Source organism: Aptenodytes patagonicus, chromosome 4, assembly GCF_965638725.1.
Source record: "Aptenodytes patagonicus chromosome 4, bAptPat1.pri.cur, whole genome shotgun sequence".
NCBI classification, from domain to species: domain Eukaryota; kingdom Metazoa; phylum Chordata; class Aves; order Sphenisciformes; family Spheniscidae; genus Aptenodytes; species Aptenodytes patagonicus.
Window position 1 is genome coordinate 57,239,583 of NC_134952.1, and position 23,704 is coordinate 57,263,286.

Here is a 23,704-nt window from a genome sequence, read left to right on the forward strand (position 1 = left end):
CGTTTATCTGTTTAAATTCCAAAGCTGCACAACTCATAAGAAAAGTCCAAGATGAGAACTGTAATAAATTTAATCTCCTTTGCAAACAGAAATACTTCTAATGAACTTTTAAAAAAAAAAAAAAAACAAACCAAACCACAATCACCCCCAACTCAGAGACATCTAAAGCAGACCCCATTTTCCTTGAGGGAAGAGACAGACATTCTTCCTTACATTAAGATTTTGCCTTTTTTTTTTTTTTAAAGCAATGCTGCATCTTTTTCCATAATTTATTAAAATCTTTTAACAAACATACTTGAGATTAACTAATGCATCTCGACATTTCCTCACACCCCAGGAGTCAATTCAAACAGCTTGTTTTCAAACAAACTTTGTTTCCTTCCTGCAGATGGATATTCAACAGGTGCTAAGGCAACTTTGAGATTCACTGTAAATGAGTCTATTGAAGTGATCTGGATTAAAGACAGAACTAAAATGGGTTTTCTTCTTTCTTTTAAAAATGCAAGTCCTTTCAACTCTGTTTGTAATGGACCTTTGCAAAAAATAAAAAAAAATAAAAATTGAATTTGCTTTGCTGCAGATATGACTAGCTGCCTTGCAAGAGAAGGGACAAGCCATAGATGGTGGCAGGAACTTTTCTCCAGCAGTTGGAGGGGTGTCATATGCCTTGCGGCTTCACAAGGCGCCTGCCTGCATCCAGAGAAAGGGTGTCTCGGCCATCTGGCCTCCATTCTGACTCCAAGACATTCCCCAGACTTCAAAGGGAAACTAAAGGGCAAATCTGACTTTCCGGGGCTGGGCAGGGGTTACTGCCTTGCTCCTGACTTCAGACTTTTGAGCTTACTTTGTAGGTGAAAGATCTCACCCTTCTGCACGGTGACCCTGGTGTTTTGAATCTCACATATGAACCACGACAGCTGATAAAGAACAGGCACGCTGGTATTAAAAATCTGCAGCTCAGTTTCACCAATCTAAAAAATTTTCAGAGGAAGTTCTGCATTAACTATATATCAGCCCTTAGACACAGCATTTAAAGAACAGCCAAGATAAAGCAAAAACTCGCACTGATTCCATGTATTTCTGAGGAAAGGAAGGGACCGACAGAGGACGGGAGCTCCAGAAAGAGCAAAGAGAAACAATGGGAACAGCCAAGGCCAGATGTGTTGAGAAAGCAGAGAGAGGAGTGAACAGGTGGTCACGGATGGCTTTGAAAGCTGATGCGGGAAAGAGATGCGGAGGAAGATGACTGGACAAGAACTTGCACCGGGCTTTTGACAAAGCAAAGGTGCTGCTGTGCTTTCAATATGAGACGGCTTAGCACAACGCAAATTGCTCCAAAAACATATTGCATGATGCTTTAAGAAACAGAAATTTCTGAGTGATTTAGATTTTCTTGTTTGAGAGTGACTGTTTTCTAATCTAAGAAGAGAACACCTGAGAGAGTGTGGTAAGTTCTCCCCAGAACAAGAAGTTTAGCTTCCCTCCCCCCACCATACTTTCAGCAAGAGGTTCTGGTGAAACAAAATGTGATTTAAAAAAAAAAAATTAAGCAGACTTAAGTAGCTCTCAGCCCCAGTGTTCAAGCAGTCTTCACCCAAACATGAAATAGAAACAGATGTAACGTTGGGTGCCTGTCCCAGGAAGACTGGGAACACCACATCAACCACTTAAGATTCTACAAAAGGAAAATACAGAGGGAGGAGGAGACAACATCAAAAAATCACCACTTCAGGTCTCCATAGCCTGGATGAGGAATACAGCTAAAAGCTTCCCAGCAGAACTAAATACAAAGTTAAATACACATTGGCTTTCCTTATAGGAGGTTAGCTGGCTTCTTTAAGGATGGCATAAAGAGGATACAACCAAGAGCAAGCAGAAGACCATTTATCACCAGAGACAAAAAAATCTTTATAAACAGACTTTATGATTGAAAAGGAGAAATAGTAGCAAATGGATGCTAAGGCATCAGAAATTACTTTTCAACTGATATTCTCTGGAGTAGAACACAATGAAACTTGCAAGGATAGAATTCAAAACCCTAGGAAGGCTGCAGCAAAACAGGGTACGGGCATCCCTCACCAAGAGATACATCTAGTATATAATCAGCTAGTATTTAGTATATAAGTAACAAACACAATTGCAAACCAAGCCATAATTTTGAGCACTGGCACAAGCAATATTGCTACTTTTGAAGAAGAATGTTAGCTTATTTACTGTAAACACCTCAAATATCTTTAAAATCTATGTTAAATGTATACACTGATGCTTCACCAGGATAGAGTGCAGTATGTGTGCACATATACACAAAAGTTCATGAAACCCAGCTCAAAATAACTGTAAGCTTTGTATCTTGTGTGTTCATACACATATACGGATTTCAGATTCTCTTTAAGCCTAGAAGTGAACAGGTGACCCCCCTTACACTGGTTCCACAGAGAATTATTTCAATGAAAACAAATACAACCTTTTCATCTTTTGAGTAAATTTCACAAGTATAATTTAGGCATATTTACCAGATAGAAATCATAGCAATGAAGCATCATGCTGTACTGATGACAAAAGCATCATAGCTCATTTGACACAGGATGACTCAAATATTGAGTCTAGGATTATCCTGCAGTAGTCATATCAGATTTTCCATATAGTAGCAATATAAGGACTACAGCAAATTACTTTTCAAGAAATGTTGCATTTCTCCTATAATTTAAATATCATACCATAAGAAAATGAAAAAAGCATTACATGCTTTGGCTGTGCATATTAAACATGCCCAGATTATACATTTGACTTGACTTTACCATGTACTGGTATTTATTCTTTCCTGAGCATTCATGAAAATACTTTATTTCAAAGAAATGACAGAGTACCTTCAGCTTCCCTAACAAGCAAATGTAATTTCAGCCTGAGGGTTCATGGCAGTCTCAGCTAATCATGCTCCTGGCCATTGCAGTCCCCTTCACTCCCTTGCTCCGGCTCCTGTCTCGGACATCCTCGAGCAAAATGAACTGCTTCAGCATACTAAGCCAGCAAAAAACCAAGCACTATATTTAATTACATAATTTTTGCCAGGTTAGATTTCAGTGGGCTTGGCATGCTGGAACAGCTGAACATGGGTCCAGGGGAGCTCCCGAGCCCAGGGGGGCAGGACAGCCAGCTGCCACAGAACAGCCCCCAGCCAGCCAAACGCCGCTCGAAAGGTCAACAGCCACGCTGGAGGAAAGGGTCACTTACACTGGCTCCGCATTTCAGGAGGTGAAAGGAAGATGGAGGATCTAGATGCCCAACTCTGCTCACCTGAGGAAACATCTTCTGCAGGACTTCTTTCGCTCTCTTCAACCAACAATACGTATAATGGTATTATTATAATAATTCAGTGGTTGGGTCAGGCCAAAAAGGATATTTGCAGTTATGTGGCTGGAAAACCAACAGCAGTGACAGTACAAGAACATGCTCTAAATTCCTTATGTAATGAGCCAAATTTACTATTACAGCCAATTTTACAAAACTGTCTCAGCATTTTAACTTTAAACCCAAAAAAGCAACAGCACATACTAAAAAAAATAATATGAAGAGCAATCTCTTCACATATCTGAAAAAAGGAAGCAATTAAGACTTGTACTTTTTCCAATATCATCAAGGACACTGGAAAATTGCAGAGAAAAGAAGAAGATTGCCAGGAATTACACTATTTTTGTAGATGAAAGGATGGGGAAGAAGTGGGAGGAGAATGAGCTATCTTCCATATTGTGTAGTTAATTTTCCAATTGAATTGTCAGCGCAATGCTTTTACTTCAAAGTTTACCACACAATTGCAGAGACATGAACCACTATCAAATCTTCCAAATGCAGCTCAGATTTTCAGTCCAGAACTACATTATCATCTTTATACTAAACTTCACAAAATAAGCCGTTCTAAAAACTCACAGAAAGGTGAGGTTGCTCCAAACCCCAAAGTAACAAGCATGGGTCAAACAGTTCGTTTCTCCAACTCCCTGCTTTTTCTATCCAAAAATAGGGTTGCATTAAAATTTCCTGCTTTTCTGTATCTTAAATCAACATACTCGGTATATCAGCCATAACCTTTGAAATACTGTACTTGTGAGGCTGCAGATTACATGTTATTTTTTGGAGGATAGAGTTCTCTCTCCTGCAAGAAGTATCAAACACTACTGAATTTGGACTCAAAGATGCATTGCACAAATGGCTTCAAAAGAGTATTTATGCAATGGAGAAGAAAGCAAGGAGGGATAACCATGAAAGACCATCAGGCACTGGCATTGTCAAAAGCCTCCTCCACTAGACATGCTCACACAGCTTGACTGCATCTGCAGAATAAGAAACTACTGAAAAATATAGACCTGTGCAATATTTTAAAAATATACCTGCTCCCTTGTGTTTGATCCAAGAATCTTCCCCAGACCACATCCCCCTCATGATTTAATTATGTATTAAAGTAATGCACATAGCAGGTACCATGGAGACCCAGATTAAGGAGCCACTGAAATGAAGACTTTCCACACATGGAAAGCAGTGATATTAATATACTAATTATATGTTTCTTCACAACTATGTTCAAACCATCTTAAACAGCCACAATACTTAAGGAAAGGACAGGAGAAAGCATTTTTCCTGCAATGTAGAATAAGTTTTTCTGCATGATTAAGCTAAAAGGACAGCCATCGTTTGTCATAATGTCTATCAAAAGATTTAAGTCACTGGAAGTGTATGATGATAATAGAGAATTAGGAATTTCTCATCTCTCAAATAATCTTTCTCGCACCACCTTATCTTCTTCCTGAGGATAAAAGGCTCCTATCCTGGACAACATTTACTAAGTAGATCGCTGGTTTCCCTTACATAGTTTATTAATCAAGAATGCAAATATAATCTTAGTTTTAAACTTCATCATAGGCCAAAAGACTAGGCTTTTCCTTTTTCATGTGATTTTCACTATGTGGTATTTCTTCTCATTTCTTATTGATACTTTCAAAACCAAACAACTGTTTTATTTGTGACATGAAACACACGGTGTTTCAGGAAAAAAAAAAAAAAAAAAACCTATCTTTCCACCTAACTGCATCGTGATGAAGGGTTTTCTTCTCTTCTGTTTGTTTTACAAGTCCTGTTGACACAGAAGTGCAGGAAAGGATGCACTCTTGGAACATCTGATGGATCAAATTTGAAGGTGCTGGGCAGAAAGTGTCGTATATTACTTCTTCCTTAAGTAGTCTCACAAGATAAAGGTGGTTTTTTTAATATATAAAACTATAAAACTTTACTCTTCAGTCAAAGTACATCATATAGTTTAACTAAAGAAATCTCTAGTATCCAAAGTCTTATGAGGAGGCTTCCCCCCCCCTCCCCGTTACTCAACCTCTAGTAGAAATTTCTCATTGGAGCATAACTGAGCAATTCAAACAATCAGCTTTGGAATTCCTACTGGTTAGGATTTCTAAATTATTCTCTTCCGCTTTCTCCTTTCTAGTATTTACCTTTACACCAGGCTTTCCGTGGCTGTTTCTAAATGACATAGATATCATGTGAGTAATCTCTTCTGGTTGAAAATGTAATTTATTTTAATTGGAACTGAAAACTTGTTTGAGGGGTGGCAGGAGGAAACTGTTCCTATTTCCTGCTATAGTACTCTCAGCATCTAATTACACCCATAAAGAGGAACAATGGGGAGGCTGTGTGTTATTCTGTTTAATGTGGTTAATTACACGATTCCCTGTATGCATGCAAATACACCAGGGCCTCACAACTGATACAGCACCCACACAGCATGTTTATCAGCTGTAACAATTGTGCTTTGAGATCACATACGGTATACTCTCTAGAACAAATACTTATTTGCTGGAAAAGGTTTCTAGTTCACAAGAAAAAATGGAAAATGCAGCAGAACAGACACCGAATCAGAAATTCTAACCATTAGCATCTGTATTTTCCACAAAATTCTTGTCAATATGAATTAATTTCTTGCAACTAGAAACATACCCTTCTTACTGAAATACCTTTCCCCATGCTTTTCCTGTAGATAGATACTTTGGAGAGGTCTTTTTTTTTATACCACCATAACCCAAAATACTAACAGGAGTTGAACCAAACACTTCACTTCCAAAAGTTTGAAGAGATTTGGGTCACCTCAGAATGCAATAAAGGTACCAGTCAGATTTTTTTGCCAGTCAGATTCTGTGCCCAGGTACTCCTGAGGACACAAAAATCATATTTTAAATATTATCTATCACTGAGGCCAAGGTTTCAGTTGGGACAATGACACATCAGGTGGATGGATCCTCTTCATTATTACTCTCTCTTCAGAGTCTTGCATAAGCAATACTTTGTGAGTCCAAAGGCAGACAGAGGGTAGGTGGTCAAGGAGGGTACAGATGAGACAGCTGCAGGCACTCATAACGGCCTCTGTGAACACCATGCTGTCCTCCATACACTTCCGTAAGCTTCATGGGGAATAATCATCAGTCAGGCACTGCAGAGTAATAACTATTAATGATAGCTCAAATGTCAACACTGCCTGTCCCAGGAAGCACATGAGAAAGGATTTGGTCTTGAGAAAAGACAGACAACTCAGTGCTCAGAGAACAACTCTTCCAAGGTCAGATTTTTCAAGAATAAAGTCACCAAGGGGGGGGGGGGGGGGGGGGGGGAAGGGAAAAGGAACTGCATATGGTCCTCCTTCTATGAAGAGTCAAAGAAATGTTTCAGAGGCCTAGCATGAAACGGTCTGAGCTCAGATGAGTCACTGGAGTTCTTGGAGCAAAACAAACAACGTGGATAATTGATAAAATAGGGGCAGACATTAGGAGGGATAGTCTTGATGCTTGCAGAATATGATGACTTTTGTGAGGAGTTAACCTCCCTCCCTCACTACACAGTTGGAACAGTAGGAGGTCCGTTCAGAAACATGGTGTTAAGAGGGAAGGAGTAATATGTGCAAGTTGGAAGGAACATGGATTAGTTGAGAAAAGAAGCGGCAGAATTTAGTCCTGATCCATCTTTAAAGCTGGCCCTGCTTTGAACAGGACCGTGCAACTTCCCAAGATACTGGCCAACCTAAATTACTCTGTGATTTTTAGGAAAGGGCTTAATGTAGGAAGAACATAAAAATAAAGTTATCTTCATTACTGAATGAAACCCTATACTGAAAAAAAAGCTTTAGTTTGGAGAATAAGTCACTGATGCCTAGGGAAAGTGTGTGATGAAATAAGAGCAAAAGAACCTGCAAATGTAAGAGAAGATAAATGTCTTTTGGCAGACTAATGCTTTGATTTTGTTTAAACTAGCTTAAGCGAGTAATTTAGCTTCAATAACACACTGAATAACTGCTACTGCTACAAAGTTTTAACCTTTACCCATTCAATTAATGTTAGACCTTAAAAGCTCTTCTCAAAGCAAAAGGCTTTACATAAAAACTAGGAAAGATGATATTCATATTTGTGATATTCTTACAGATTAAAAAAAAATGCAGCCCTCGAGGTTTTAGAACACACACAGCACAAGGTTTGATCAACTAATGTAAAAACTTAAAATTTTTGCTTATGCAATTGAAATGCATTTCCTTCTGCCATAAAATCTGCACCAAGCAAAGGTGGCAGATCATCATTTCATTGCCACCTCAATTCAACACAAATCCAGTTTATTTTTCACTGCCTCCCCAAGTAAGATAACCTGAAATTTTTCCCAAATGCTTATTTAGAAAAAGAAAATCAGACTTCAAAATAAAAGGCTGACTTGCATTAATTGCTTATGCTTATCTTCTCTCCCATACTTGTGGTAGTCTTCTGGCCTGTGCCTATAGCAACAACTGGAGACCTTTGCGTCCTGGCCTTACCATAATGGTTATTCTTTCTCTCTTGCACATTGAAGAATATATGGCTTTGATGGCAGGTACATCAGGAAGCAGCCGGACATACCAAACGCATACCACCAGATGGCATCTTCAACCAGTTACATTTTAAACAGCTCATGCCTTCAGGAGGAGATCGTGCATTTGATGTAGTCTTCGTATTCTGAAGCCTCAAGCCTCTATACTACAAAAAGCAGAAGCACTTTTGAACACCTAGACTGGCGCCAACGATCTGAAAGTCATTTTGCATTGCTAAAATCATCAGTTTACTGAGGATACATTTGTTCCCTCAACCAGGATTCAGGGAGCCACAGAAGTATTCTGCACCATGCTTGGTGTCCTCTCCCCACACATCTCCTTAATGCTTCTTCACTAATTTTACAATAAAGTCTAGGTGCAATGCCATTGGATTTCCAAAGAGGGACTACTGATTTACACAGGATTTAATTACATTCGATGCTGGCCTTCTATATTAAGAGGTGGTTTTGGCCATAAATAATTTCCAAACAAACACAGAGGTTAAGTTTTTCCACTATAATGAGCAAGTTATCTCCAGTAGCAGATGCCTTAATAAAAACAAAACAAAAAAAACCCCAAACCAAAACCCCCCCAAACCCAAGTAATTCTAAGAGAATCAGTAGACTACAAACCTATTTTTAATCTGCTGCAATCAATCATTAAAATAACAAGTAAAACATACAAACCACCCTCAAATCCTTAACAATGACTGCTTTATTGTACTTAGAGAGTAATCTAGTCTCACCTCAACACTGGCTTACCATGCTAATCTCATTTCAAGTAAAATTTTGGTGAAATGGCTATCACCTGTCATATGCTCCAATAATTAACTGCAGTTTAGAGTCACATATTTTCTTACTTGTTCAGAATCTAAAGATGTGTTTCTCCTCAAAGGAGTTTTACCCTTTCAACTGGAGTTTTTGACATTATTTGGAGAAAAAACTCCTAGTTTTAAGTATGTAGGCTGATCTCACAAACAGCTCTTAGGTCTACTTCTCTTTACTTTTAATTGTGTATCTGCGCTGAGGCTAGCTTTTTCCCTCTTAAGTCTGATAAGAGCCAAAGGAAATGAAGTGGAACAAAGAAGCAACATTAGCTTTCATAATTTATTGTTCTAGACAGCTCCAACTATTGCCCATGACAGAAAGCAAGCCAAAGGGAAAGAAAATGGAAGTGTTCTTGCACTGCCACTTCATCAAAAGGCTGAAGTCACAGGATTGATTTCTGTGGCCACCAGCAATGCCCCCAACCCACGTTGCCACCCTGTAGCTCCTGGGCTGTATGTACAGAGGGCACCGAACACAGAAGAGAACACGCATGAACGATGAGCTGAAATGTGTTGTGGGTTGTTTTCTTTGTTTAAGGTTATAGATTAAAAATGATAGTTAAAAGTGTTAATACAGGTTAATAAAGAATAAATCTGACACAGTTCACTCTATTTTGTCTCCTTGATTATTCAGAAAAAAAATCTTTTTGGTCTGGCTGGTTAAACTCCAGCAGTGAACTCTCACAAGCAGTTCATTTTGATTTCTGAATTCAACCTATTTTGACTGAAGCAATCCTTTTGTGGTGTTTTCCACTTGTAAAGGTAGAATTTCTAGCAGAGGTAGATTTGGAAGAAGAAGGGGGAGTAAGAGTGACTGTCAAATATGCAACATGGCAACTTTCAGAAGTAACATCTGAAAGCAATGATGCTGATACACCTAATGAGCCAGAAGTATTCTCTGCAGCGCCTTCCCTTGTGCTGAGCACCAAAAGACTGGTTTTGATTCTTAGCTACAGGCTCTTAAATTGGAGCTTAATCCACTGCCATTGTGTCCTTGGGTTGCCTGCTTTAAAGATGATGACATAGCTGGATCCAAAAATCTCACAAAAAGGAACAATGCTGACTTAAACCAAGCAATCCACAAGGTTCAACACAACTGCTGAGCTCAAGGGATTATTTACGCAATAAAGAAAGGGAATGACAAAACAGCATAGAACTTAGCTTCCTCTTGAAAATTTAATTCTTGCTGAATCTTTGTCAGAGGATGAGAAGCAAGATCCTCCTCATTTCTCAAGAATATATTCTCAGGAAGTAATTAGCATCCCGAGTGGTATCAATACACGAATTTCAACTCAATTTAGATGCCCAAACCTAAGAGAAGAGAGAAGCAGAAGCCAACACAGTCGCTCTGGAGACAGCACCAAGGAAAAATTTGAAACTCACCATTTAATGATTTGATGCCCTAAAAAAGGCACATAATGACATAATGAAGATGATGTTATGTCTTGACACACTACCAGTACAAGTCACATACACTATTGCCACAATCCCCTGTGACACCTACCAAGACTTTCCAAAATCAACTGCAGATTGAAAACACGCTCTTGTTCAGCACAATTAATCTTCACAATTGGTGCATTTATTTAAAGAGCATAGATTTTATAGAGTTTAAAGACAATTTTAAAATAGGAGATTTTTTTAAACTAATTAAAATGTTTTGAACTATAGCAGATTTTTTTTATTTAAAAAGGCAAAATTTTCACAGAGGATATTATATTCACTTGGAAATTATTCTATAAATGTTTTATCTAAATAAACTGCAGAAAACCAAATAGATGAAGTATCTGTCTCAGCTCCAGTAGTATTTTTTAGAATAATTAAAATGCTAATGAAAAATTATATAAAGGCAGGAAGAAGTAGAAAAACCCATCCCAGAATAACATCCCTCTATAAGCATGATTTCCAACTTCTAACGCTCTCCGAGTTATGCTCTTCCTAAGTGATGACAGGTAATGTTTACAATATCTCTTAAGAACGAACCTGCTAGTTATCTCCTTTGCACTTGCCAGTGCTTCACAGTCAGGTTTTGGTGAAAGGTTAGACACGCAAACGTAAAGCACAGATGAAGGCAAGAGATGGCTAGTGTTAGCTCCAAAAAGCACAACCGGACTCTAAACAACAGGGACACACATCTGTACAGTGATTCCCAAATCAGATGAACACAGTGGTACCTCCAGGTGGCAATGATCAGCTGACAAAAATGCTGTTTGTCTCTGTCTTGCTATTAGTCCACCCCCTCGCACTCCTCCAGTTCCTTTTCTTCTCTCCCATAGCTGTTCCCGGCTTGATTTCTACACTATGGCTGTTCTACAGCTGTTGCAGGTACAGTGTGACTAAGACAGAAACAATCCCCCTTCCAGCCTCATGCACATATAAATCATGATCCTCTATTATTTCACACACACACAAAGTGGGGAACGCCAATTCGTGCGTGACTGGTAGATTTTTGTTTTGCTAGGGGGGAATTCCATATACTGGAATTTCCCTCTGCCCCCTTCTAGGTCTTACTCATTTCAGAAGCTCCTCCATCCAAAATGGGGGAGGAAGGAACGTGGGTGGCTGCGATTTCAGCAGTGATCCCACTGCATTCCCACACCCCTTGCCAATATAAACTATGACCTAAGATTGAGTTAAATTAACCTGAGGCCAGAATCAAAAGAAGGAATAACTAGGCAAGGCTAAGAGAACACAAAAGGCAAGAACAAAGGATCTCTTTCTTTCTAATGAGGATTACACAGTGCAAACATCACGGTTATTTTCAAGAAAGAATCCAAGTGTCAAAGACCGAGAACTACCCAGTTCTAACTCAAGTTGTGCCACTGACTACATAATTGCAAAGCAAATAGAAAACCTGATTTACAAGTTTCAGAATCTTTGAGAAGCTACAATAAACACCACTGCTGTGAGGTACTATGTCTTCTTGGAATAGCCCTAGAAGAAATGCTAACATGCTATACTGAGTCGTCAGTATTTACACGATGAAGCAGCACCCACATGCTAAATAAAAGATGGTAAGAACAAAGTCCTAAAAAGACTTAGGTATTTGCAAGCAGTAGGTTTTGTATTTTTGCTGGTGGTTGTCTTTTTTTAATCAATGCAATTTCTGTGCTGACTTGAAGCCCAATACGTATTTGATCCTCCATTTCACAGCATCAAATTAAGCTCCATATCTGAAGGGCATCTCAGATTCCATGATTTCACTTTGGCTTATTTGACTAAGATTTTTGCACCAAAGCAAGTTAACTACAGATGTATTATTTATAAGAACAAGTGAGGTAGCTGTAAAGAATACGGTCTGTAGCATCCACTGTCTTGGCAATAATGATAGATTTAAGCAGCTGCTACTAGAAAACATCAGCTCTGCCAAAATGTCAGATGCTAATGTCTGAAGCAGCTCAATTAAGCTACAAGATGCAATCACTTTGTTCTCCCAGGGATGCAGGCAGGCATATTTCAATCCATATCTGGAACCAACAGAAGCATTTATGGAAGGAACAGATCAAAAAAAATTTGAATACATAGAGCCTTACATCTTCACCTTTTTTCAGAAGTCCCAGTTTTTAAGCCACAAGTGATTTGATGTATTATGAGTTCTCAATAAAGCATGCAAAATAGCTGGAGCAGTGTCAGTTTTAATCAGCAATCCAATTAAAGGATCCAATCAAGTTCACTTTAGCTGTTCAACAGTATGTTTATATCATAAATTATTTTTAACAGGAGTTTAACATGCAGGTTCTCTGTATTTTAATAACATTCAACAGTGATATGTAAAAGGAAATAATTGTTGCAACAGCAAACTGTGCTCATGCGTACATTGAGAAAAGAGTATATCTAACACATTTTTTAAAATTATGGCAAATAGTTCTTCATAAAGTCTAATTCATTTATTAAGTCAGAGAACACATCTGCCTTATACCAGCACGTAAAAAGAATTGGACTATCATTTGCTTTCAAGAAGGATGCAAGAGTAGATGGTGCTGTTGATCCTTTCCCTTTCCTCCTCTTCCACGGTTTCAACCTGTTCTGTTGAAATGTCATAATATTTATGCAAATGAGATTGTGAATTGATATTTAAGAAAGAAACAAGTCAAACTTTATTTCAAACTAACATTTACCTCACTGCAGCCAAAGTTAATTTTCCTATGATGAAGGAGAATTAACTGCAGGCAATTTATTCTGAGAGTGAGAATAATTTGCTGAAATGTGTCCAGTTCTCAGGCGTTACTGGGCCACACAGGGAATGTATACCAGTATAACACAGAAACTCAAACTGATGTAGTTATACCAGGACATTTGGGACTCTCACGCATTTTAAGGCTAGAATGAACAAAATACCAGCATGTGTTCAGAATGACTAGCAATACAGTTAAAGCAGCTAAAGAAGTTACTCACAACTGAAAGATACCACTACTTGGCTGAGATACAGAAAAAAGTGTCATACTGTAACCAGCACCCTGTTCGGAGGGCAGACCCCATCACTTAATTTTAGTATCACAAACAATATTAAAGACGCTTTTTAAAGATAACTTTAATGAATGCATTATGGCAGAGAAGGGAAAACTTACCCTCAGAAGCTGCAGGCACCTAGACTCCAAACCAGCATTAAAGCTTTTAGACTTGGGAGTCTGAAGACACCAGCCACTCAGGATGAAGTTTTACAAGTTGATCATATAAATGCTTTTTTCACGACACGTAAGTAAGTATTTTAGTTATAGCAGTGTCCTGGAAATTCACTTGTTTCCTCAACAGTAATCATGGTACATTAGGTTTAGATTATAGATTAAATTACTTAAGTGTGTGTCCTGGTTTCGGCAGGGATAGAGTTAATTTCCTTTCTAGTAGCTGGTACAGTGTTTTGGATTTAGGATGAGAACAAAGTTGATAACGCACCGATGTTTTAGTTGTTGCTAGGTAATGCTTACACTAGCCAAGGACTTTTCAGCTTCCCATGCTCTACCGACTGAGAAGGCTGAAGGTGCACAAGAAGCTGGGAGGGGGCACAGCCAAACTGGCCAAAGGGACATTCCATACCATGTGACGTCATGCTCAGTACATAAACTGGGGAAAGCTGGCCGGGGGGGCCGCTGCTCGGGGACTGGCTGGGCATCGGTCGGCGGGTGGTGAGCAATTGTACTGTGCATCACTTGTTTTGTGTATTATTGTTATTATTATCATATTATTATTATCATTTTATTTCAATTATTAAACTGTTTTTATCTCAACCCACGAGTTTTTCTAACTTGTGCTCTTCCAATTCTCTCCCCCATCCCACCGGGTGGGGGGGAGTGAGCGAGCGGCTGCGTGGTGCTTAGTTGCCGACTGAAATTAAACCACGACAGTGTGAAATAGAGAAGTTTTAACTAAAATTGCTTTTACTGAAATGCTAATTTCAGACAAACTTTGATGTTGTGCTAATGTAAGATCTTGCAGTACTTGCAGGCCCCTAATAAGTAATCTTGTTTATTTTCCACGCTAGAATTCTATCTTAAACTGCTTCAAAGGTAAAAATCAGAAAGAACTGTTTTAGTTTGACTCTCCAATTGCATCAGATCATTTACATGCGTGCTACAGTTCGATGCAATTTTAAACATTATTGCCTTTTTTACTCTAAAGTGGGCATAAATACTTTTATTAGCTTGCCTTAGCATTGATCACTTCAGCTATTAGTTCTCGATGTTTACAAAGTTTAACTTGCACAGCACTAGCAACCTACTAATATTATTTTACGCTACCAAATGAGAGAAATTGGGCAAAGGAAAAATGTATGTGGAACACGAGGAAATGTTCAGGCCCAGGAGACCCTACCATTCCATGGAATAATGTACCCAGAGAATATCTGGAAGCCTCAAAGATCATAAAGGCACATGCTGGCAGGAAAGGGCTTTCCCTCTATAGTTTTTATGGACCTATAATGCACCAAAGGTTTCCGAAGGTCACCAGAGTTGCCACAGTTGTTCCTACACAGGCTATCCCCAGATGCCTACAACCTCTCCCCCCCATCAATTTAGAGTTCAAATTGCAAAAACTCTCAGCATGCTCACTACAATGCAAACATTACAAGCGATTCAAGTATTTAAGTTATATATCCATACTGCTGCGACATTCAACCAAGCCAATGGAATTTTTTACCCAAAGACACTACAATGAAACTGCAAGTGGGTGTATTCCCCCTTAGCATGCACAAGGTTAGCACTTACATACCTCTTGGAAATACACACGCACCCTACCTTACAGTATGCGATGCTAAGGGAATAGCAAGGAAGGCTCTGCCAGCAATAGTGGTTTCCTTGCACCTACCACATCCGTAAACGTGGGAGCTGCAAAAACCAGGACTAGCAGAGGAAAACAGCATGGCCAAGGAAAAGATCTGCAGAGACTGAGACACTTTCCCCTTCTTTTATAAAAGTTTCTACACTGCAACAATAAGCACCTGGCATTTCAGAAAGCTTTGAACACAGGATAGCAGAGTCAGGGCTTTCTCAATGAAGCATGTGAAGGTTTAGAACAAGAGCATATGCTTGTTTTACCTATTTTCCATTTTTTCTAAATGAGGGACTGACAGACCCTGCCCCCTGTGCCTGCACATGGCCTGGCAATTGTCACCAGGCCAGAAACTGTTGTCATTGCCACTGCTGGTAGTGGCACCCATGCAAACAGGATCGAGAACATCTGTACGCAGGCAGCTGCCTGGGTAATGTTCATATGTTACATATAAGCACCATATGCAAAAAGCACATATTTATAGATGCGTATGACTTAGGCTTTTGTGATCTCAGTTTACTAGAGGAAACTCTTGTTAATAACAACAGGCAGAGACTAACCAAAAAGAGTACACACTGAGTACACAAAACGAGAGCTGTCATATGTTACAAGAAGAAACAGAGCACATATTAATTACTTTTAAAATAGATATCAACAGGGAAAAAAGACTTACCTTAAAAACACCAACACACATCTTTCACAAGCTTATGCACTTGTACAGTCATATGTGCAAGAGATATCATGCTATTTTCATTCAGTATCTGTAAATCTAACAATATCCTCAAGAAACATAATCCAAAAGGTAAAAGCAAAGACACACAATGATACATATTAGACAAACATATCACTTAGAGTTCTAGGTCTACCCTGTAGTTACGTGTGTCATTTAAGGAGGTATAATTAAAATCACAGAAAAGTTAAGGTGGGAAGGTCATCTAGTGCAACCTGCTCTGCTCAGAACAGGGCCAACTTCAAAATTAGATCTGGCTGTGAAGCTGGAACTGGCTGTTGTCATCAGCTACTTTGCTGTGGAAATCAAATGCTGCAATATGACCTTTGGGTTCTTGTATTTTAATCCCAGCCCCTCTTGTAGCTGGTAATTTTTGCAGATGTTGCAAAACAACAATTTATCATGTTCCAAAAGTGCAGGTTTGGTTGCTTTGACAAGAACCAGTAAACTGAGGCTCATTAGTGTCAATAAATCATACACCTAGTAATTAAAGTGAACACCACAAATGTTGGCAAAAAAAAAAGAACTCCATGTTTAGGATATGGCAGAATAAAGGTTTCAAGTACAACCTCTCTTGCATATGCATTATGCTACAAATTCCTTAATTATAAAATCACTTTCTGCTCTTTTCCATGCAGTGGACAGAATGAACCATACTCATGCAGTGAGCAACTTTCAAGTTGTGTTCTCTTCACTTGTGTGAAATATGCTTTAGTGACAAAACTTCTACAAACCTTACTCTGAAGACAGCATGATCAGCTTGCTCACATACTTTCAACACCACTCAATATAGCAGTATCTCATCGCTCCAAAAGACGTCTGAATTACTGTCTTGCAAACATAGGTGAGCTAAAGGGTCCATTTTACAGACTGGGAGTCAAGCAAGGCAACATTGCCATCAAAGGCTTTACCTAAACTTGTTTTTCTGACATAACTCATTCAAAAACCCAAATAATTTATCATTTTATAGATAATTCTATGATATACAGAGGCATACACGTATACTCATTCACAGAGAAAGTTACCCATGCACTGAAGTCAAAGGGACACATGGCAGGCAGTTAAGAGCATTCAGTACTTAAGAACAGCAGATATTAGATCTGGAAGTGAGGGCCCATAAAAACAAGCAGGTAATTAGTCAGTCATCATCCAAAGGGTAGTGTACGTCACTTGCCCAGAATCGCTCTGTATAGTAATGAACCTATATAATAAAGCTACCCAAGCAATTCGAAATCTGGCATTCCCAACTGTTCTTTGGAGCATAACTTCAGTAAATATTGCCATCAGGAGGTTCAGAGATATACTTCCTCAGCCTTCTAGAAAAATACAATTAAAAATGAGCCAATTTCTCCATGCGTCATTATACTGTTATGAACATAAAACAGGCCTGGAAATTCTAAGGCTGCCATAGAGACATCTTTCCTCTGAACACTGAACAGCTGTAGTCTAGTGGTAGATCAACCTCATTAAATCCACAAGCTTAAGACGAAGACCACATGCCTCCAAGAGAAGAGAGTGTAGATGAAGTTTGAACAATCCATCTGTGGAAGGTGGCTCCCTGTCCCCTTGCCATCTGCCCATTCCCTGGTGGGTGAAAGCTGGCATGGACATTCCCCATGGTGCTGCAGGCAACTGGAAAGCATCCTGGTAGCCCAGGGTGCCTGGCTTGCTTCTTCCCCACACTGGAAACACAGATGACCCCACGACCCTTGTGCCAGCCCCTCACTGCTGCCAGTCATGAGACAGGTCTGTACTAGTAACTGCTTCTACCACAGCTGTCACGCTGCAGCCAGGCCCACTCCACCATGTGGTCCTTCACCTCCCAGATCAGGTGCCTTGCCCAGCTAGTCCCAATATCCTGTCAACCTCCTGCTCATCTTCCTACTTTGCCTGCCCAGCCATCCTCTGTCAACCTCTGACTCAGTCCCTTGGCCATTTCCTTGTCTCCCAAGCTTTTCACCTCTATTACATATTCTTGTCTTCAAGTGTCCAGTCTCAACCACCTCCTTGTCGTCTGTTGAGCAGCCCCTGTCATCACTTTTCATCCCTACTTTCAGCCTTCCCCTGAATACACTCACTTTTTTTTGACCCAATTCTCTACGTCCTTCCCAACTCACATTCACAAGTCAAGACAAAGTTGCTTAACACTTCCCAGATACAAGAAGACTCCTGATAGCAAAGGACTTGGAGTCTCTTCTTAGTTCAGGCTCTGTTCAGATCCATACCCAGCAAACAGCAGCTCTGTGTAACAACTGCAGGAATAGTTCACCTTGGTTATAAGCCAGAACTGTAGCAAACTATGCATTCATGTGTGTATGTATGTAGCAAACAATGAGAATTTGAGCTAAGGTCGCAATGAATTAATCAGCAATACTTCAAAAGGCTTATAACCTTGCCACATTTGAAAACAAAATGTATTAACTCAAAATGACAATCACATCGGTGCTTCCAGCTAACCACAGACACAGAGTAAGTTTTATATGTAAATGTAAAATAATGGATTGTGCATTCCATATTAAGGCTCTTTGCATGCCTTCCCCCCATTATACAAATCATCTTCTCCCTCAAATCTAGGTCTTCTACGTACCCACTTTATTTCACATGAATTTGCTTATAAACAGAACTCTGATATTTTTTCTGAGGACAATTATCTCACCCCTTAAAATAAACAAAAGAGAAATTTCAAACTGAGGGATGGCTCCACAAGGCTTTATGAAAAAACTTTTCATGTTCTTTAACATTTACCAGGTAGAGCACTGTACTAATCCACAGTGCTCTTACTTCAACAGTTATGCTCTTCTATCTCTCTTCTTTTTGATGATCACCATCTCATTTACCAGCTACAGGGATATGTTTCTAAAAGATGAATGCCTCTCCCACAAAGGATCCCATATTAATGATTTATGACTGTCATTTTTCAACAAGACTGCTTGCCATGTCTAAAATTTAAAATTTATTTTCTTCTCCACTCTATCAGTGGTTTATGTTTGTTCTTCCATACATTTGAAAAAAGCTTTCCTCTACTCCACAATTATTTCTTGATTGCCTGTATACCTTGCACTTCCACCACATCATCGGTCAACTGATACTCTCTTTATCCAGTCACCTGCTGTCATACTAATCATACAAAGAAAATTGTCAGGCCCACAACAACATGCCTCACAAGCTTTCCCAACCTCCGCCTCACAATTTATTTTTTTCCTTCTTTTGATGATCACTTTCATAACTCCAGCTTTCATGTTTGTTCATACAGAACATTAGCACTTCTCAGCCACCCCGCTAACAAGCACTAGGAGTCCAGCTTTTCTACGCTAGCTTAAAAGGGTAGCTACCAGCCACCCTGAAGAATGCTGCAGTATCACAATCACTGCGTGAGAATAATTTTAAAAGCAGGAACAAAGCAAGATGTAGGCTCAACTGAAAAAAGAATCAAAGACTTAAATTATACCAGTGTTACACAATGGGGTAACCTTCAGGAGATTAATCTCCAAAATATAATTCAGAACAATTCTGATATCTTCAAAAGCATTTAAGAAAATGTCTGTAGAACTTTATTCTCAGTCTACTCAGAGGAACCTTTTATTCGTCCTGTTTCATTTATTCATCCATGAGCTGCAACATGATTGACATCTTTTCCATCAGAATTGTACAGCAGCGTGACAAGCTAATTATTACGTAAAAGATGATACACATTGCCTCTCCAGGTCAAGCTACAATCCCCTATTTGGATGTCATTTTTAAAATTACAAGCTTTAATAACTTGTGCATGCTCTTCAGTTTCAAAGAACGTTTCCTGAAAATGAAGGTTTTGCTACTTCTGTGTAGTTTTTGGTGAATGCTACCAGTACTGATAATAAAGACTGGTAACCCTTCTTCTGCAGCAGATGAACCTATTTCTTTTACTTTTGTCAGGGGTCTCCAGAAACAAAAGTAACAAAAGGACCTGCCTTCTTAAACCAAGTTTTATAGTTTGGTTTCATAGTTTAAGCTGGCTGGAATTAGTTATCTTTTGCCCCACAGCTAACTTTCTATGCCGTAGATTGATTTCTTGCCAAAAATGCATTTGTATCCGAAAACAACAACAAAACAGGGGAGGAGGCACATTAGAGCAAGCAAATGCATTCATACGTTCAGAATGCAGTCAGAGGCAGGAGACAATTAGAGAAGGAAATTCAAAGTATAAGGCATTTCCTGAGGATTAATGAGTGGGTGGTAGTGTTTGATAGTCAAGGGCACGATGGGTTCTGCAACCAACACAATTCATTAATCCCTCAGGCAACACAAACTGGGATTCTGCTAATTTTTTTTCCTTTTTGCTGCACTCGTTATTTTCCTTAGCATTTAATTAAAATTTCCATTTACTCTGACACCATTGTTCCTTCAGAGCCCAACGCTGTCTGTATGTCTGAACAGTGCTACTGTGGTAAATGACATCTATAAAATTATGGAATTAATATCTGGTGCAAAAGGCCAGATCACTTTTCAAGTTTAAAAAAGTTCTTGAATCTTCTCCTAAGGACTAAAAATGTTCTCTGCCTTAGAAACAGAAACGGCTCAGCAAATGTGATCCTTTCCTCTAATTTACAAGCTGCTTGATGGCCTCCATTATCCTGGTGGTAGCAGACAGACTCGAGTATCGGAGAGAACAAATGATTTTCAAGCTTCCTTTCAGCTCCTTAGGAAGCCACATACACTAATGCATTACTTAACATGTCCCAAAACAGCAACCATCCCCCCCCATCATCATAACTCCATACTAACCTGTGACTGGTGCATCTATGTCCAGCAAATTTTTTTCCTGGCGGAGAATTGAAGCTCCCTCTGTTATTATTCTCAAAGCAACACTCTCTTCCAGTCTTCCTTCTTTCATAAGGTGTGCCTTTAAGATATCCACACGGGGTTTTCCATCATTATCAAACACTTCCTTAGCTGTGAGCCGATGACTTGGAGGAAATGGGACAGCTGAGTGGAAAAAAACGAAAAAATATCTTGTCACTTTTTACAGTAAAGCCTCTATTACCAATAATGACACATTTCAAAAGACATCTCTGCTGCAAAACAGGGTTAACATGAATTTTCTACTGTCTCTTATAATTTGTGGTTTAAATTTTACATAGATTATCAAAGATACCATTAAAGCATGTATTCTGCAGGCTACGTTACTCACACGTGCAAGAACAACTAATTCATGCTTATAAAAATTGAGAGGAAGATTTAGGCCATATTTACAGGTAGATACGTTCAAACAAGCCCCCCAAAAGGCAGGGGAATATCAGGGAAAGATGGGAATGGAGCTTAAACTGCTCTAGTAGCACTAGAGAACTATTGCTATAACGCTCCCTTCTGTTAAGGACATAAAATGCACAAACAAGTGCAATATTTAATTTCCGTGCATGGACATGCATAGATACACTCCAATTAAAATGCTAAAATCCAAGACAGACCTCTCTCTAACGACAGACCTCTCTCTAACGACTTGGCGTAGGGGGATGGAAGATGTCTTCCCTGTATAAGTAATAGTTAGCTACGCAAGATACATTCAAAGCCCATCAAAGTGCGCCTGAGTGCCAAACAGACCACTCCAGCAAAGGCAGGGCAGAGGATGTATCAGACTGAAGTTGGAAATAAATGAATAAATAGGCGGGTTGCCCTAGCAACATGGCAGCGACTAGCGAGCTGCATACTGCCGTCACGTAAGGTCTGAGGCGTACAGCAAACTTCAGATGCTCCTGCTCTTGCTCTCCTGGAGCCAGCTGGAGCAAGAAGGCTCGGAGGTGATGCTGTCAGCTGCCAGGATGAGGCTGGAGCGTTATCCCAGCTTAACCCCCTTTTCCCTCGCAGTTCCATCAGAGTGGCATTAGGCACCGCCTGCCTCACCAGCCACAGGGTAATTATACTGATCCCTGCCACAGCTGTGGGAGGGTCAGGTTATTCGGGAGCTCCGAGCGGGGAGAGGAGGTGGCCGCAGGGCCGGTCTCGGCTGGCCACATCTACAGTGCAACCCCGTCCCTGCCAAAGGGCCTTGTCTCCCGCAGAGTGTCTTACTGGCAGCTCTGCCACATCATGAGACATGAAACCCTAAGGCAGCAGATCAATGTATCTGCTAGCTTCAATTTTCTTCTCATTTCACAATCAGTGTACTTCAGAAACAGCCCACAAATCACACGCGTCATTTAAAGCCCAAGCCAAGAACTCTTCACTTACACTACCAGAAGTAACAGAGCAGATAACTGCACAAAGTGAAATTGTTTATTATTTTCCACAGATATTATAAACACAAACATCTTCAGAAAATGCTTTTTTTTTTTTTGGGGGGGGGGGGGGGGCACTCAATTTTTTTTTTTTCCTTTTTGCTGCCCTAGCTCCAGTATTCATTGAAATAGTCTAATGTGGACTAATGAATGAGGGTCTTTGCAATACACTGAAGCCCAACTGCTCTAAATGTGGGACAAAAACAGGGAGAATGTGAAAGTTTATGACATCCCTGATACCACCGGGATTCTCCTTAAGCAATGACACCTACAACCAACAATGAAGTTAAAACACAGCCCTCAGCTCTGGAAAGCCCTGCCACAGATTCGTGATGATCTTCTCACTCAATCAACAAGAACTCCTAGACTGCTTTAAAGTAGTTTATGTTTTGAATGGTACTTCTCTGATACGAGGTAGGCTGTTAAAGACCAAAACCTCACCCCACTTTTCACAGATACTGCAGTTAAGCCTATCTCATGACACTCACAAAAATGAGGTTATATGCTTTGTCACTCTTTCACATATATCTGCAGCAGACCCTCAAAAGCAAGACATGAGCTATAGACAATTCATTATGCAACACAGAAAAAGATAACCGTTGCAAGAAAAAGGAAGGTGAATGAGAACTCAGCAGTTCTCCAAGCCTCCATTCTCCTTCTGCAAAAAAAAAAAAACAAAAAAAAAAAAACAAAAAAAAACCCACAACCACCCAAAACCAAAATCCCAGAAGGCAAGCTAGTCCTAATGATCCTGCATGGAGGAAGGAGGAGAGGGAAAAGTTGATACTTATCTCCAATCAGCTTGGCTGGAAGAAGAATGTACCATTAGCTTGCATTCCTTTGCAAGACAACCACCTCTGTTCCTCCCCAAAAGTATTATGGTGTAAAAACCGATGCAGCATACTATTACTTTGAGTTAACTACCATATATGCATGTATAAGGAGATTTTTACATTTATAAAGATAGAGCAAAACAGACAAGCAAGCAAGCAAGCAAACAAAAGCTATGAAGTGTTACCTACTGATTAAGAGAAAAATACGGCATACACTGCAGCACTGTAAGAGCTGTACAGGCAGATTTTCTAACAAACATGTACCAGTGGCTAATTAAAGAAAAAATATACTGTTCCAATAGCAGATGATTAATGATTAATTAGCAAAAACAGGAGCAACTGAATAGAGCACAAATTGCATCTTCCATTATGAGAATATTAATTTTGTACGTATATATACACAGAGCTTCCACAGAAGAACAACGTAAAAAATGGTCATCTTCATGTGGAAGTCAGTTAAACATCGTTCTTTACTGGTATCACCCACAAATGCCTGGATCAACCAAAATCCTTCTATAAATATAACAAACATTTAATTTCCATTGCTTTATATATAGCAACATTACCATCTGAATGCACATGTATCCATCAGCTTCTCCATACCTGCTTTCTTTTTCTGCTTTTTTTAAACCTATGCTATTAGCGCTTGCAACAAATAACTTCCTCTCCCAGTGGTTTTGCTTTTATCAGAAATAAAACGGTGATCCTCATCAGACAGCAACAGCGCACACAGCACGCACAACGGGGAAGAGCATGGAGCTGGGAGAGGAGCCCACCAGGGAGAGGCGGAGGGAGGAAGGAGTGGTGGGTTGAACTGCCAGCACCAAGCTCCTTGCAACAGCACAGGCTCAGGGGATGTTTTTGTAAGAAGAGGAGGGAATCTGAATTAAGCAAAGGCCATAAAGGGAAAGGCAATAAAATTTG

The 23,704-nt window shown here is 39.6% G+C and overlaps 1 protein-coding gene across 2 annotated transcripts in view; it reads right to left on the reverse strand.

Moving 5' to 3' along the window:
• The window catches only part of PPP3CA (protein phosphatase 3 catalytic subunit alpha), a 203,845-nt gene that overhangs the window by 101,252 nt on the left and 78,889 nt on the right, over positions 1–23,704 (reverse strand). For both annotated transcript variants that reach the window (XM_076336809.1, XM_076336810.1), the window contains exon 2: positions 20,458–20,658. In XM_076336809.1, the coding sequence (XP_076192924.1) occupies positions 20,458–20,658 (201 nt within the window). The remainder of the gene's footprint in view (positions 1–20,457; positions 20,659–23,704) is intronic.